The 14,340-nt window shown below is 34.9% G+C and overlaps 3 protein-coding genes across 3 annotated transcripts in view; 2 read left to right on the plus strand and 1 right to left on the minus strand.

The window, feature by feature from the left end:
* LOC119069155 overlaps positions 1-8,855 on the plus strand; it is a 30,358-nt gene extending 21,503 nt beyond the window's left edge. Inside the window, exon 2 of the mRNA XM_037173063.1 lies at positions 6,626-8,855. Coding sequence (XP_037028958.1) covers positions 6,626-7,906 — 1,281 coding nt within the window. The 3' untranslated portion in view covers positions 7,907-8,855. The remainder of the gene's footprint in view (positions 1-6,625) is intronic.
* LOC119069183 (odorant receptor 94b-like) overlaps positions 1-14,340 on the minus strand; it is a 416,993-nt gene that overhangs the window by 348,288 nt on the left and 54,365 nt on the right. The gene's annotated exons all lie outside the window — the stretch shown is intronic.
* LOC119069432 (60S ribosomal protein L35a) lies at positions 10,694-12,077 on the plus strand. The gene is made up of 4 exons (XM_037173493.1): positions 10,694-10,874; positions 11,282-11,489; positions 11,561-11,788; positions 12,001-12,077. The coding sequence occupies exons 2-4, from the start codon at positions 11,289-11,291 to the stop codon at positions 12,022-12,024; spliced, it is 453 nt and encodes a 150-aa protein (XP_037029388.1). The 5' UTR covers positions 10,694-10,874; positions 11,282-11,288; the 3' UTR covers positions 12,025-12,077.

Here is a 14,340-nt window from a genome sequence, read left to right on the forward strand (position 1 = left end):
TGTCGTTGCTTCGAACTTTTTATTTTCCGTTTATAACATTAGCGTTTAAACTCGTTTACGGGTATTCGAGAGTCAATTTCCTGGTTTTGACTTGTTATTTTGAACAGTGTAATTGCAGCTCGAGGAGAAGGTGACACTTTCGTCTAAAGGGAAGTCTTCAAACCAATATGTATAATCTACTATTACTCTCTAAATAAGATTTAAGACTTAAATTTTAAGTGTTACAATGTATATGGTCCTTCGCTCATATGCATTTACATTGCCTAATCATGATTTTTAATGCTCATGTCAATGAAGTAATGACTCATTTTCCTGGAGTGCAGTAAAATATTTTGAAAGGTTATTTTCGGAACAATTACTTCCTCTAATTACATTTTCTGTTAAATCCATTAAAATTTTAAAAAAAATACAAATATATGCAAAATCATCAGTAAAGGGAGCTGACCCACCGTGTGTTCGTGGCACCGAGTATGTACTACTTGACCTGGAACATTAATCTTTCGTGGAGGGGATAATTACGTTTAATTAAATTTATTTTCATCTCTAGATTTTCCCTGTGATTTGATTACGCAGAGTAAAAAGCTCGTAATTTAAAAATAATTAATTGAAACATCCATCCATTAATCGCTCAAATAATACCAAGAGTAATTTTCCCCTCATCTCTACTAATCAAATCTCAAAGAAAACCCACAAGAAAATTAATAAAATTATGAAACTTACTTTGGCATTAAACTCTTTCACTTCTATGAAAAGTTAAGAGAAAGGAAAATTGAATTAGAATATATATTAGGTGGGATTACATGGGGCATTGTTCTACTACTCACTAACTTTAAACATTGGTTTATTCATATAACATTGTTACTAAAGTTTTCTTTTTTTGTATAGCTATGCTTTCAGAACGAAAGTGAAAACCCACATATTCCATGAAGAATGTTTCCTCCATATTAATCGATCGGATCTAAAAACTTTGGAATATTTGGTCAGATGATATACGAAATGGAGATAAGGATAAGGTTATATGCACATGTCTAGTCGGGTCATTGTACAAAATTTAGATTAAGCTATACGAATTTGACGATCGATTACATTCGATAGAAACATAACACCTTTTTCGATAAGATACAGAGAGCATAAAAAATACCATTCTACTATAGGATTATGTACGGATGACGCCAGGTGGACAGGTGTGTGTCATAAATATGATAAAGCGTGCGTTCCACTTCCGCCACAAAATTACATTAATCCCGAAACTTCATTTGACACGATTTCATTCAGTCAAATTGAATTTAATTTAATTTTTACATTCTTATACACTTTAGGTACCATACACACTTTATCTCATGACCAAGCTCTTGATTCAACGTTTGTATGTGTACAACAAAACATTTCATTTTGATAACGTTTCCTTATCAAAACGTCTGTGAGCCTAATTGGACTTTTGTTATACAATAAAAGTGATAGGAACACGCGGGCACAACCCTCCCAAAGAACGTTTCGTATGATTAAAGCGCATTTGTGTCCATAATACGACATTCTGTTATCAATTTACACAAAAAAAAAATAATCGAAATTCATGATAACACAATAAAATAACTTCAGTGTAACAACGATGATAGCGCAGCGAATTGAGGTCTGTAGACTCTTTTTTTATTTCGAACAGTATGATGTAGATAAGGAGACGCGTTCGAACAATCATTCATTTGTGAATGTAATAAGCCGTGTTTGCTTACTGATAACTAATATGGTGAATATAATACCAAGAATATTATAGGGAAAAAAAAGTTTATTAAAACTGTGGTTTTATTAAAATGACACAACGACTATAATATGCTCTAAAATTGATAACATTTTTATCTACGAAACGGCTCTCTTATCGTGGCGTTATTTTTATTAGCAACGGAATACTAACAAATTATTAAAATGGAATTGTTATCGTTGAGGGCATGTAAACAAAATGAAAATGTATGAGCACATAATGAAGACATTTTATTTTGTATTTAAAGTTCTTTACAATAAATTCGAAAATAGAAAAAAAAAACTTTTTTCCCCCTGATAAGATAAGAGGCAGTCACGCATATTTGTAATGTAAATTTGTAACTTGTATACTAATGCTTTACATTTTAAATTATACGAAGAGATGCAACAGTACAGTCGGAAATTATTAATATTTATGTGTCCAATCTTATAAAGCCCGGAACAGGTCGAATTCAGGTCATGCAAAATTTACTCAATCGGTTTAAATAGATGTTGTCAATAGATCTAAGAACTAAGTAATTATGTTGAGTTAGTCAAACGAACTAGCTGTAAGTTGCATCTGTGATGTATACATATAGGTGCTGTAGTCATTTACGTGTTCAAACTACACAGATCAACTTCAGTTTGAGCGTGACAGGTCAAATTCTGGAAACTTATTCTCCCCTGAAGTTGACTCATGTTTAAGATTTACGTTGGAATACGTTAACTACTGTAGCACAGATATATGAGTGCTGTTAACAACAAATCATACCGTCTATATCATGACAAAAAGGCGCATCCGATAAAAACACAATGAAATTTTGTTAACAGATAGTCGATACTAAGTACGGGTGCATGACCGTTGCTCTTTGTAATTGAAACTGGGATGTGAAAAAGGTCTTGAACTAAGCGACAGCACCTTTGGCTTGAGTTTCTTCACACTGATGTCGGCGAGAAAGTGAAAAATCTAAACTGCAAGCAAATAATGGTCTACTACTTCGTTTGTTTAAATCATCGCATAGTTCTTAATAGTTATTTGTTTACCAAAATAGGAAATTTCAGCAAGTGCGCGATTTAAAATTTCCGATTTTTCTTTTCGACCAACGCACTACAAGCAAAAGTGGTACTCTAAATAGGGTACTGAAACTTGACAGTGCTCTATACAAAGTTTTACAAAGTAAAAAGAGTGGGAATAAAATTTCATACACACAACGCTTTTCATGTGTGTGTCCAAAATTCGTTTTTGACCATGAAAAATGCCAGAAAAAAAATGACTTCCCCTTTCACTTTTTTCACACAAAACGAGAACAAAATAATCATTTTCTTCCCGGAATTGTCAAATCGCAGAATCAGAGAAATATTAAATAATATAAATTACCAAGGTACTGTCACCGCGAAGTACTGTCGAAGAACATAACGATTTTAAAAACGGATTCAAATACAATCATTTTCATATTATTTTGACAAAAATTCAAGCTAAATCGCCCGATTTTGAAGAATCGGCCATTCCTGGTACATTGGAAAAAATGACATAACACATTTGAGTGGACAAATAGTTATTTATGAGTCATCGAGCCTTTAAAGTGATTTTTTTCAACTCACTATCGAAAAGTGAAACTTTCAGTGACAATTACACATCTAGTGCCTAAAAAGCACTAATCACTCGGTATCATAAGTAACTGATTTCGCAACGCATACACGAATCGTTGCCTCATTAGTTTTAGAAAATACTTTGCTAAATAAGACAACATTCACAACTGATGACCATTCGATTCTTAAAGGTTAACCTGAACAAAGAGCATAGAAAATATAGCCTAATCACACAGCAATTACAAACCGAATGGCCTATTTTATTACCTAATTGAAAGTCAGAAACGAAACAATTTTATTTCGAAATGTGGAGGGTCGCTACTAATGATTCCAAAGAATTAAGATAACCTTTCGCTATCACTTAACCTGTGTACATGTGGAAAGGTATCTACGAAATATGGAGGCATTTACGTCTTATCGAAACTCTGTGATATTAATTTACGATATGCGTCAGAGAAACCATAAATATTGTTTTAGGCAAATGGTATGGTAATTACTTTTAAAAAGAACTTAAATTTCTTAAATATAAAGAATTACGGAAGAGTAAACTATGATTTTACATATTCCGATCGAAAAATGAAACAAAACAAATAACTAAACTCCAGAATGAACTGTATTAACAGTCTGCAGGCAGACGGTAAGAGACTATTAATAAGTTGAAAACAGAGCCAGAATTTCAGATATGTCTGAACTGTAAAATATGGCGCTGAAAATTACGTTCCTATGGCTTTCGAATAGTGATGCAATACATGATTCATTTTAACATGATAGTTTGTATGTATGACAGAAATTTGATCAAAATCCCATACCATACATTCGCTTAATTAACAGATTTTTGTGGAAAGGAAACGTAATGAAATTTGGGTTGACAGAAATTCAGAAAATAATGTAATTAAAATAGTTTCCATCCGGCAACTTTTTGTTTTGTGTAACAGATTTATGCGCTTGCTTCTATTATATTTTAACTATGAGTGAAATGTTCAATTAAAATTTCTCACACAAATTTCAAACGATTGCATCCATTACATTTAAGTGGATTTTTCCAACGAACCACCCCATTTAATTTGGAAATATGAATCGAAAACATGTTCTCGGAAAACCTAGTTGGTTTGGTATGTGATATAACTTCACTCTAGTACTCTAGTTAAATATTAGGGTGGGTCGTATTTTCGATTTGTTTTTATTTTGAAAGGCCCCAGGCTGTACTTAGAATTGACCAAGGAATCCGAAACAGCAACAAATTAAGTCTGATGTTTGATTTTCGGTGTAGTAGCATGTTGCACACATTGTTGACTGATATCACAAGCATTTAAGAACAGAAGGCATCACTGCTAACTGGAGTTAATAGCTGAGGCGCTCAGCTATAAAGCACCATTAGAGCGTTGGTGATCTACGTCTTCACTCGGGTAGCGTATTACTCTAAGAGTAACTCTGTCAGTGTTCCCGACCTAGACTTTTCGACCAAAGACTTCAACATTATTTGTAGATAAAATCGACAAATCATGGCATAAAACGTCATGTGAGGTGTGTGAGGTATGCCTGAACAGGGTATCTCATAGAGAATCCATTGAAGAGACTTCTCGAGACAACGAGTTAAAAAACTCATAGGAGCTCTGCTTTCGAAGCCCAAAGTTGGCAATTTTTTGCTAGAGGGTAAAAAATGAAATGAACAGGTTTTGCTTCACACACTCGATATTTTCTCCTCGCGTGAATGCCCCTAACATACGTAATGCAATTTGGAATTTGCTGCAATTTTTACTCGAATATTCGAAATGGACAACATGGTTGGTTATTTTGGCAATAGAACATTACTTTGTTATTAACATTGTTGGTTATAATTGTGTGATGTAGGAACAAAATGCAAATTAGAGACACAGAATGGCAATTTAACTCTACTTTGCAAATTACATGAATCTGTCGGCGGTGTGCATGATGTGTCATCCGCAATTCTAGTGTAGTGCTGGCAATTATTAGATGTTATTTACAAATTGCATTTTAATTTGCATTTATTTTGTCAAAAGTAATAATCTTGTATTGGTATATGGAGGTTATTCGTAACGATTCCTTTCGGAAGAGAACATTGCTTTCAACAGCAGACCCTTTTGGTATACTCGAAGACAAAGTGTTTTGTTTTAAAAACGAAAGCAATGAAAACGGAAAACGGAATAGTCTCTTCACTTGCAGCACCACCGTCAGTTGTAAGTAGCCACCTGTTCATCTAACCATTTGCTATATGATCAAAGCTCCTTTATCCAAACTACGATAACAGAGAGTCTTTCCATTAAACCGTTATTTAACTAGACATCTTTTGATGGTTTTAATTCTGTTAATGTGATTTACTACAATCGTGATTGTTTTTACTTACTGTTGTAGCTGATGGTACACATCAACGTTTAATTAAATTAAACTTCAGAAACAGAATCTACAGAACATAGTGCAGTTAGACGCTTGAGAAGCTCAATCCTCTTTTGTTTATTATAAATTGTGGACGTTCAAAACATTACGTTCCAGAATTATAGTCCGTAAATGAGTTAAGGTTGTAGAAGTAAATCAATGTAATCTATTTAACTCGGAAATTCGGAGGGTATGCCTTGTATTTTTGATAACCAAATCCATTGTGTGACAAAAACAACATTTCTCAACGTTTCACATACAACGTTTTCTGCAACCAGTTACCACAAAAATATATGTGAAAATCCATTTCGTCACTCAGTGACAAAAAGTGTATGCAAAAATTGGTTTCGTCACTAGTGACAAAAAGGAAAATTTAGAAAAACAGAAAAAAGACCCCTCGAACGTCATGAAAAGTCCACTTTTCGTCGGCCTGCGGCCTCGAGTGACAATCTACACATCTAGTGCCTCAAAAAACATTTATCACTCGGTTGTATAAATGAATAGTTAAATGCAGAAAGAGGACATGACCCATTAGCGAATTAGAAGAAAAATGAAAGTTTATTCGATTAGCCTCATTTCGAATAGTCTGACATTGTTACTCGAAGTTTTTAATAGTTTCAAAGAAAAAACCATCGTCAGACCATTTGAAACAAAGATGAACGAATGAAATTTCATTTTTCTTATAATTCGCTAGTGGGATATTTCACTTTTCTGCATTTAACTATTCAAATAACTATTTCGTAGCGCCGTTGTAGAAAACCATTTTTTGTACACCGAAGATTTTTTTTGTAGAAGTTTAAGGTGTCAATCTTAGATTATTGAGTATACCTAGTCCATAAGTCCATTATGCACTAAAACTACCACAAGTGTCAAAAATGATCATTGCTTTACGTTCCATTTTCCCTAGATGGACACTGCTGAAATGCCCGCCAAAATGCCTAAATTGGGTATACCTTCCGGAACGCTACTAAGTCTCGATGATATGGTGCTGCTTGAAATTCTGAATCATCTCATTGTCATCGATTTGGTCAATTTGGGTAAAACGTGTCGACGACTGGCCTACCTCACTCAACGTCAATTCGAGAAACATTATTCGATTGTCACGTGGAAAAAGAACTTCAAATCGATCAAGCTTGGTGAATCGAGCACCATTTTGAGAAATATTGGAAAACACATACGGAAAATTCGGTTGGCAGTGTGGTCGGACTTGGAACTTCACAAAATATTAGTGACACTCGGAAATGAGTGCAGTCACTTGCGTTCGTTAACTTTAGATTCCGTAAAAATGGGCATCACAGATCCCCATCCAGCGTTGATCTCAATGTTTAGGAAATTGAAACAATTCGTGTTGAATGAATGCAGCTGGACAGTGCAATGTCCGATGCAAATATTTTTTGGCGAAAATTCGACGTTAGAAGAACTCTCTTTAAACGATTGTTGTAGATATAATCCGAATTCATGTAAATTGCAGCTAAAAGAATTTCGAGCTTTGAAGGTGCTACGATTGGAAAATTGCGAAAGTTTGTTAACATCTGCAGAGTTGAAAAGATGCTTCGAAAGTAACGCTATCAGCGTTCTGTCGTTGACCCATTTCGGTTCCAACGTTAATCTATTCGAATTTGAGCTGATAAACTCACTGTGTAATTCGCTAGAAAGTTTAACACTTGCTTACCACAGTAATTTAAGGTCTTATCAACTTTCAAGACTTAGGAAATTAAAGAAATTTCGAATTTTGTGCAGTGAGACTTACAATGTCGACGACGCGATCAAAAAGCTTCATGTCGGCATCGAAGAGCTAGAGTTAGTTAATGTTTACATTACAAGTGAAATGATGGAATATTTTAAGTCTTTTAAGCAGTTGAGACATTTAAGTTTTGAAAGATGCACGAATTCCATCAAATCTGATTTTTTCATAATTCTTCCGACAACATTACCGAATCTTCAACATTTAGTTTACAATTACAGTGTCGTCAAAGACCGCGATATTATTCATATGTTTAGGTCGCTGCCACATTTGAAGTACTTGAATTTGCTCGGCTGTAATATGTTGGCAGACGACACTTACTTCGAAATTGTGGACATTTTAATGAAAGATTTGCAAAGATCCAAACTGAAATTTATACCACCGCAGTTGGAGTCATTTCAGTGTTTGAAGAATGTAGACAATCTTAAGGAAGTGTTGTGCTAACATTATGCCAATGTACTATACTACAAATCAATGTCTTAAATCAATGTCCCAAAGTTTACAGCCTTGGTGATCGGTGGGCAAAGTGATTCTATGTATGACTTTATGTTTAAGACATGGTCACGCAACACGATTTGAAGTTCATTTAATAAATTACTCTTAAAGCTAGCACTATTGCATCGCCACCATGCCAGTTGTTTTTATATTAATCGTATACAATTCGATTAGGAACCTTCAAATTTAGGTAAACTGCTCACTTTTCCCAGAGAACTGGTCAATCTACAAACACATCTATTTCTCATTCACAGGCTGTGAATCACAGCTAATACATTTCAAAATGGATTTTTGTAAAAAGTATAATCAAAATACGATAAAAATACGCCCAAAAGTAGACCATAATTTGATTGTTATAATACTCTCCATTGTTCTTAAGAGGCATCGATGCTTTGCTGAAAAGCATACATTTGGGCGTCCACGGACGACCACGAATATGCTTTCAACAGAAAATAGATCTGGTTATAGCAGTTTGAACAGCTCTGAGAAAACTGGGCAGTTTAAGAAAAGTTAGTTTAAGAGCATACAAGGGTTTAGCTTCGGACAAAAACCGAATACAACAATTAGAAAATCGAACATCGAAGACACCCATCATAGAAATATAGTGAAAAAAAAAATGGCCGCCGTGATAGAGACAAAATTGTTTTTGGTTAAATTCTTAAAAATAAAAACTTATTTCAAGAAATTGAAAACATAATTTCGTGGAAAAATTTTGAACCGCCGCCTATTGTTCGTTCTCTTTTTTAAACAGGATTTTAAATTTAGTACTCAAATGGCAGCTTCTTTTTGACATAAAATTTTGGGTTAAATAAAACAACGAAAATAATCTGAGGTTACGTTTGAAAGTACCGTAACTTGAAGATGATCTATAGCAACTTTTGTGATTATTCTCGATGTACTGCCGAATATACAATCGCTAAACCGAACTGGTGTGCATACGTTATTTTGCACCAGCTGGTCACATACAATTCCAAATGGGACCAGCTGGTGCAAAATAACGTATGCACACCAGTTCGGTTTAGCGATTGTACCTAAAGTGGAAAAATTTTTTGCCTTGCAGGCGTGTTTTAATTGTGAAAAATATTCGTGAAAATGGAACAATATTATAAATGTGAAATTATATTTTTGTTAAGTAAGGTTCAAATTAACCATTCGTCCATTTTTTGTTGTATTCCATCTCTTGCATCCCGAGAATTATGTTCCCAAACATGCCCTATTTTTCGCGTAATTTTGGTTCTTGTCCGAAGCTAAACCCTTGTACGCTCTTAACTGATACTCACTTTTCTCAGAGCTGATCGAACGACTACAACCAAAACTAATTTTTAATTATAAAACTAACACATTCATGGTCGTACAAATTTTTAAAAAGGATTCTGATGAAAAAAACATCATCAAAAACGAAATAAGAGACACATAAATGTAGGTTACAATTTCAGCTAAGTACTGACGCCCCTTAAGAGCTCGTTCAGAAACTCTTCGTTAAGTTTCACTGGTGAGGATTTTGACACTTCTTTCATTAAAATATGTCAAAATCTTCACTTTGGGTAACGAATTTTTAGTTCCTGAACGAATTCTAAGAGAAATTGATGATTTGTTGAAAAGCCGACATCAGGGCGTTTTTTTAAGTATTGATTTTTTTCTGTTAGCTTTCAACAGAAAATACATTTGATTGTGACAGTTTGACTATCTCCAAAAAAAACTGAGCAGGCTATTGAAATTTAGACAAACTGTTGACTTTTCTCAAAAGTTGTCAAACTTTTGAAAGCTTATATATACTTTTTATAGAAACCTAGCACATTTGTGTGGTGGCTATTCACGCCGTAAGTGCGGTCGAAATTCAAAATCTTTCTCACGCAAGTCTTTCTCACGCAGTGTCATTTTCATACAATGAAGCGTTGAAATGTATTTTTTGGTTCACTTTTTCATGGACTCGTTCCCTTGAAATTCAAATTTTAGGCACACTTACGGCGTGAATTGTCGTCTTACATCTCTTACATTCTTTGAAATGGATTTTTGTGGAAAGAGCCCAAATGTAGACTCTACTTTCAGCTAAGTTTTCATGCCTCTTAAGAATGAGTTGATCCTAAAATTTCCGTAATTTGCTTCCTTACGAGAAAAAAAAAACTTATTATCTTCTATTCTAAATCGATCAATTTTTTAAATTCAATTACACCGTTCTCAGCATAACAATACACGTAAGGGCGCTTCAGAATTTGAATTTTCGATGAATCGATGGATGAACCAATGAATTAAAAAATAATGTTTCAACGCATTCTTATACGTTGTGATGACCACAACCATGAAAAACTCAGAATTTAAGCCAATTTTAATGAACTATTGAGTTTTCTCGTAGTAGGTTATACCACCATAAAAATTTATTGTTTTTACTCAAAGCCAACGCATTTTAACACAGAACGATGGTCCCACTATTTCCAGAAATAAAAGGACGCGGATGAAGCGGATACGGAGTTATCATCGAAAATATTTCATTTTTTCGCACACTTTTAGGCTGAAATTTAGCGTTGTGTCGATTCGTCTTAAATTATACATGTGGCTCATAGTATTCCTTCAATCTCCAAAATATTAAAACATTTGTTTTGAAGAAAGGTTAAACTTATAGAAGTTATCTCGTTTCGAAGCGAAAAGTAACACGCTCTGAAATAACAAAGAAAACCTCGAAAAACTTTGAAATATCAACTTAATGAATGGATGTGTCAGTCCACATAACTTCATAATTCCTTGCTGAACAAAGCTTTTTTGAATATTCTGACAAATGGCGCCAATTACACGACAAGCGATTGAATCACGGCAGCTCAAAATTTTCATTATTCGAACAAATTGTCGAAAAGTCATTCACAACACTGACGACACTGATACTTTTGACAACTATTTCTCTTTCGCCATTTAATAATATCCGGTACGTATTTGTCTGAAAGTGATCTCTGAATTTTTTCACAAAAAACATGGAAAAAACACCAAATATTCTTGAACTGAACATCACAATCGATAAAGAAATGATTCAGCTACATGTTTCAGTGAAAGTTTTCGCGATTTAAACTAATTTATGGCCCGATGAACTGTGATTACATTTGTTAACCTCAACATTGCTATTTATCGAATTTGTTAAGTTACTCAGTTCCATTGAAATTTGATGATTTCTAATGCAACAACTTTGTCTTTCCGTTTTAATTACTTAGCAATTACCGATAAAAGCTCTGTTACCTTTCACTAAACATCGAGTTGATGTGTTGTTTACAAGAATATTGCATATCAATCAAACGATCTTCCACAACTTCACAACTAACTTCTCCCCACTTGATTCAGATTAAATATGGCTGATGCTACACCAGCACCCAAACCGGCACCCAAGGCCAAACCAGCCAAAGCTGAAAAAGCTGAGAAACCCGCAGCTGCTCCAGTAGCTAAACAATCCAAACGACCACCAGCACGAGGACGTCTATACGCCAAAGCTGTTTTCACTGGATACAAACGTGGATTGAGAAACCAACACGAAAACCAGACCATTTTGAAGGTAAGACTTTGCGGCACAATGTTTGCACGAGTGTTCAATAACAAACCGACAACAATTTATGTCATCCGCAGATTGAGGGTTGTCGCAAAAAGGAACACGGCAATTTTTATGTTGGCAAACGATGTGTTTACGTATACAAAGCGAAGACACGACAAGCTGTCCCCAAGAAACCATTCATCAAGTCGAGAGTGCGTGCCATTTGGGGCAAAGTAACGCGACTACATGGAAACACTGGCTGTGTCCGTGCTCGTTTCCGAACGAATCTGCCTGGTCACGCAATGGGACAACGTATTAGAATTGTAAGTTTGACAAATGATTTTGATTTTGGACCGTCACATCGTAAGTGACCGGTGGTGTTTGAAGTGATGAATTCATTTTTTATGCAGACATTTGAAACCTGAAATTCTTTTGTAGAAATTTAATCGACTGATTCTCGTACACCACACACTTTAAAATCACGCCATCCAGTTGTGTTAGTGTCCACTAACGCTTTGTTTTCTTTTCATTTCAGATGTTGTATCCATCCAGAATTTAAGTTTGAAAAAATCTTATTTCCCGAAAAACAATAAATTTTTTCAAAACACAAAACCATGAACTTTTTGCACTTGAATCAGCGTTTGACGTGTGTATAGTCATGTTGACGAGGACGTTGGTGTTAGGTGAGTCTGCGTTTGATCTGATTTTTTTTGGTAGAGAAACGATCACACGAACTGATTGTAATAAGATTTTAACAGAGAGTGTTCTCCTGTCGTTAGTACAATCGATTTCAGGGCTACAGAGGAAGTTTATGTAACAAAACTGATTTCGTTCCTATATTTGGTACCGACTAGATGAAGACAACGATCGTGTAACGTTGACCTAGTAATTCAGTGAATCCTTTTATTTCAAGCTTAAATGTAAAGGGCCCTTTGAGAAAAAACTCCTGAATTCAAAACATGGTCAAACCAGCACTACCCATCAGAATGTAATGTAATTGAAATTGCACTTTGACACTCATTCGATGTAATTGCATTGGGTGTTTAAGGCAAGGTTCTGAAAGAACCAGGTTAAGACACCCACGAAGGCGGGTGACACCGAAATCGATAAACGCACTCAGTACAGATTGTGTGTGAAACAAACTTGAAGAACCTTGGTTTAAGGAGCTCGATTTTCGGCCATTTAATGATGCCATGCATCAACCGTTTTCAACCATAGTTCCTGGTTCCAGGAGCTCCAAAAAATTAAATCAGAATTATCAAACCAATCATAGGCAATTCGTGTGCCTATGAAAAGTGCATTGGATGTCTTGGATGATTTGGTACATTGGTACACTGAAAAAGAAAAGTTCGGGTGCCGAGCTGAAATCCTGTCAGTTTTTGGGAATATGGTGGGGGGAAGTCTGAAGTGTATTATTTCAGATTGCGACACTTTTGGAACACTTTATACAAAATGTTGATGATATCGATAAGAAATTAATTTTTCTACGTCAAAGAAGCGTTTTATTTTTATTTTTTTTTGACAACGGTGTGGTCCAAAAATGTGATAAAAGAAATATTTTGCAACGCCAATTTTTTCACTTTGGAACAGAGTGCTCAGGGTATCTAAGACAAAATATTTTACCGGGAAAATTGTAGAAAAATGTAGAGTTCCCATCAGTCTGACCACTAGTAAGAAGCCCTTAATAGTCCTCAAGAAGAGCAAACGATCAAACACATTTTATTCAGAATTCATTCGAGCAAAACTTGAGTGCAGAATTGCTTCTGTTTGTCCTACGTGAAATTAATAAGATTAACCTATGGCTTGAGACAGCGTTCGGAGATATTCATGCTATCCAATCTTGTTCGAAGAATTTTATTCCTGTCATCCTGACCATTCATATTTAGTATGAAAGTAAAAAAAATTGTGAGGGTAAGAATACCGGATCTAGTTTCTGTCAATCCTTTCACAGTAGGCAAACATTTAATCAGTGATTGAATTTCCTAATTAAGCTGGCACTACTTCGGTTAAGACAGGGGAAAACCTACTGTTCTAAAATCTATACTTCAGGAAGAAGAATACTATAAATGTGGTAAGTGTTTTAGTAATGACGCGATCCAGCCAAAGTTATTTTGATGCAATTGAAGAGTAAGACTCTCAATCATATTTACTATATTCGATACAAGAAATTGTTTGTTATAATCTTAAAGAGCCGAATCATTTCATTTATGACATCAACTATGGCTCGACCATAGCCTACACCGGAAACTCTGAGTATTTCCGGTCTATTCTTCTCATCGGTGCAATGCTCTCAGCGAATATAATGGTTCTTAGTAAACGGCAGATAGAAAAATTACAGTGAACGACATCTCAAATGTCTCACTGTCATTTTTTTCAGAGAATGTCATTGTGAATTTGCAATGACACAATAAAATTCTCAGAAAAATTTGACAGTGAGACATTTGAGATGTCGTTCACTGTAGAAAGACAGTGAAAAAAAATCAAAAATGGAATAATTTTGGAGCCAACAAATTCAAAAAGGCATTTGTGGAGTTGCTATCTGCCGTTTTGAATTTATTGTCTGCCATTTCGGATTTTTTTAACTCAACCACCGTTGATTGCTGTTTCTGATGCAATTTGGGCGAAATTTTCCCATGTCTTCTGTATGCCATCTGTGACGCAATTTTTTTCTAAAGGAAAATTTAGAGTTTTGTAAAAAAAAGTGTTGATATGCAGACGATGAATATTTTTGATGAGTTGATAGATTCAAATTGCGGCACCTCCAGCGATAACACTCTTTTTGTAAGCGATAACACAAGACTTTCGTCAGACGTTCCCCTTGAGTGGTTTTTGGTGCATAACAGATAACACGATCTTATAACATATTAAATTCGAT

This window comes from Bradysia coprophila, chromosome II (assembly GCF_014529535.1).
Source record: "Bradysia coprophila strain Holo2 chromosome II, BU_Bcop_v1, whole genome shotgun sequence".
Lineage (NCBI taxonomy): Eukaryota > Metazoa > Arthropoda > Insecta > Diptera > Sciaridae > Bradysia > Bradysia coprophila.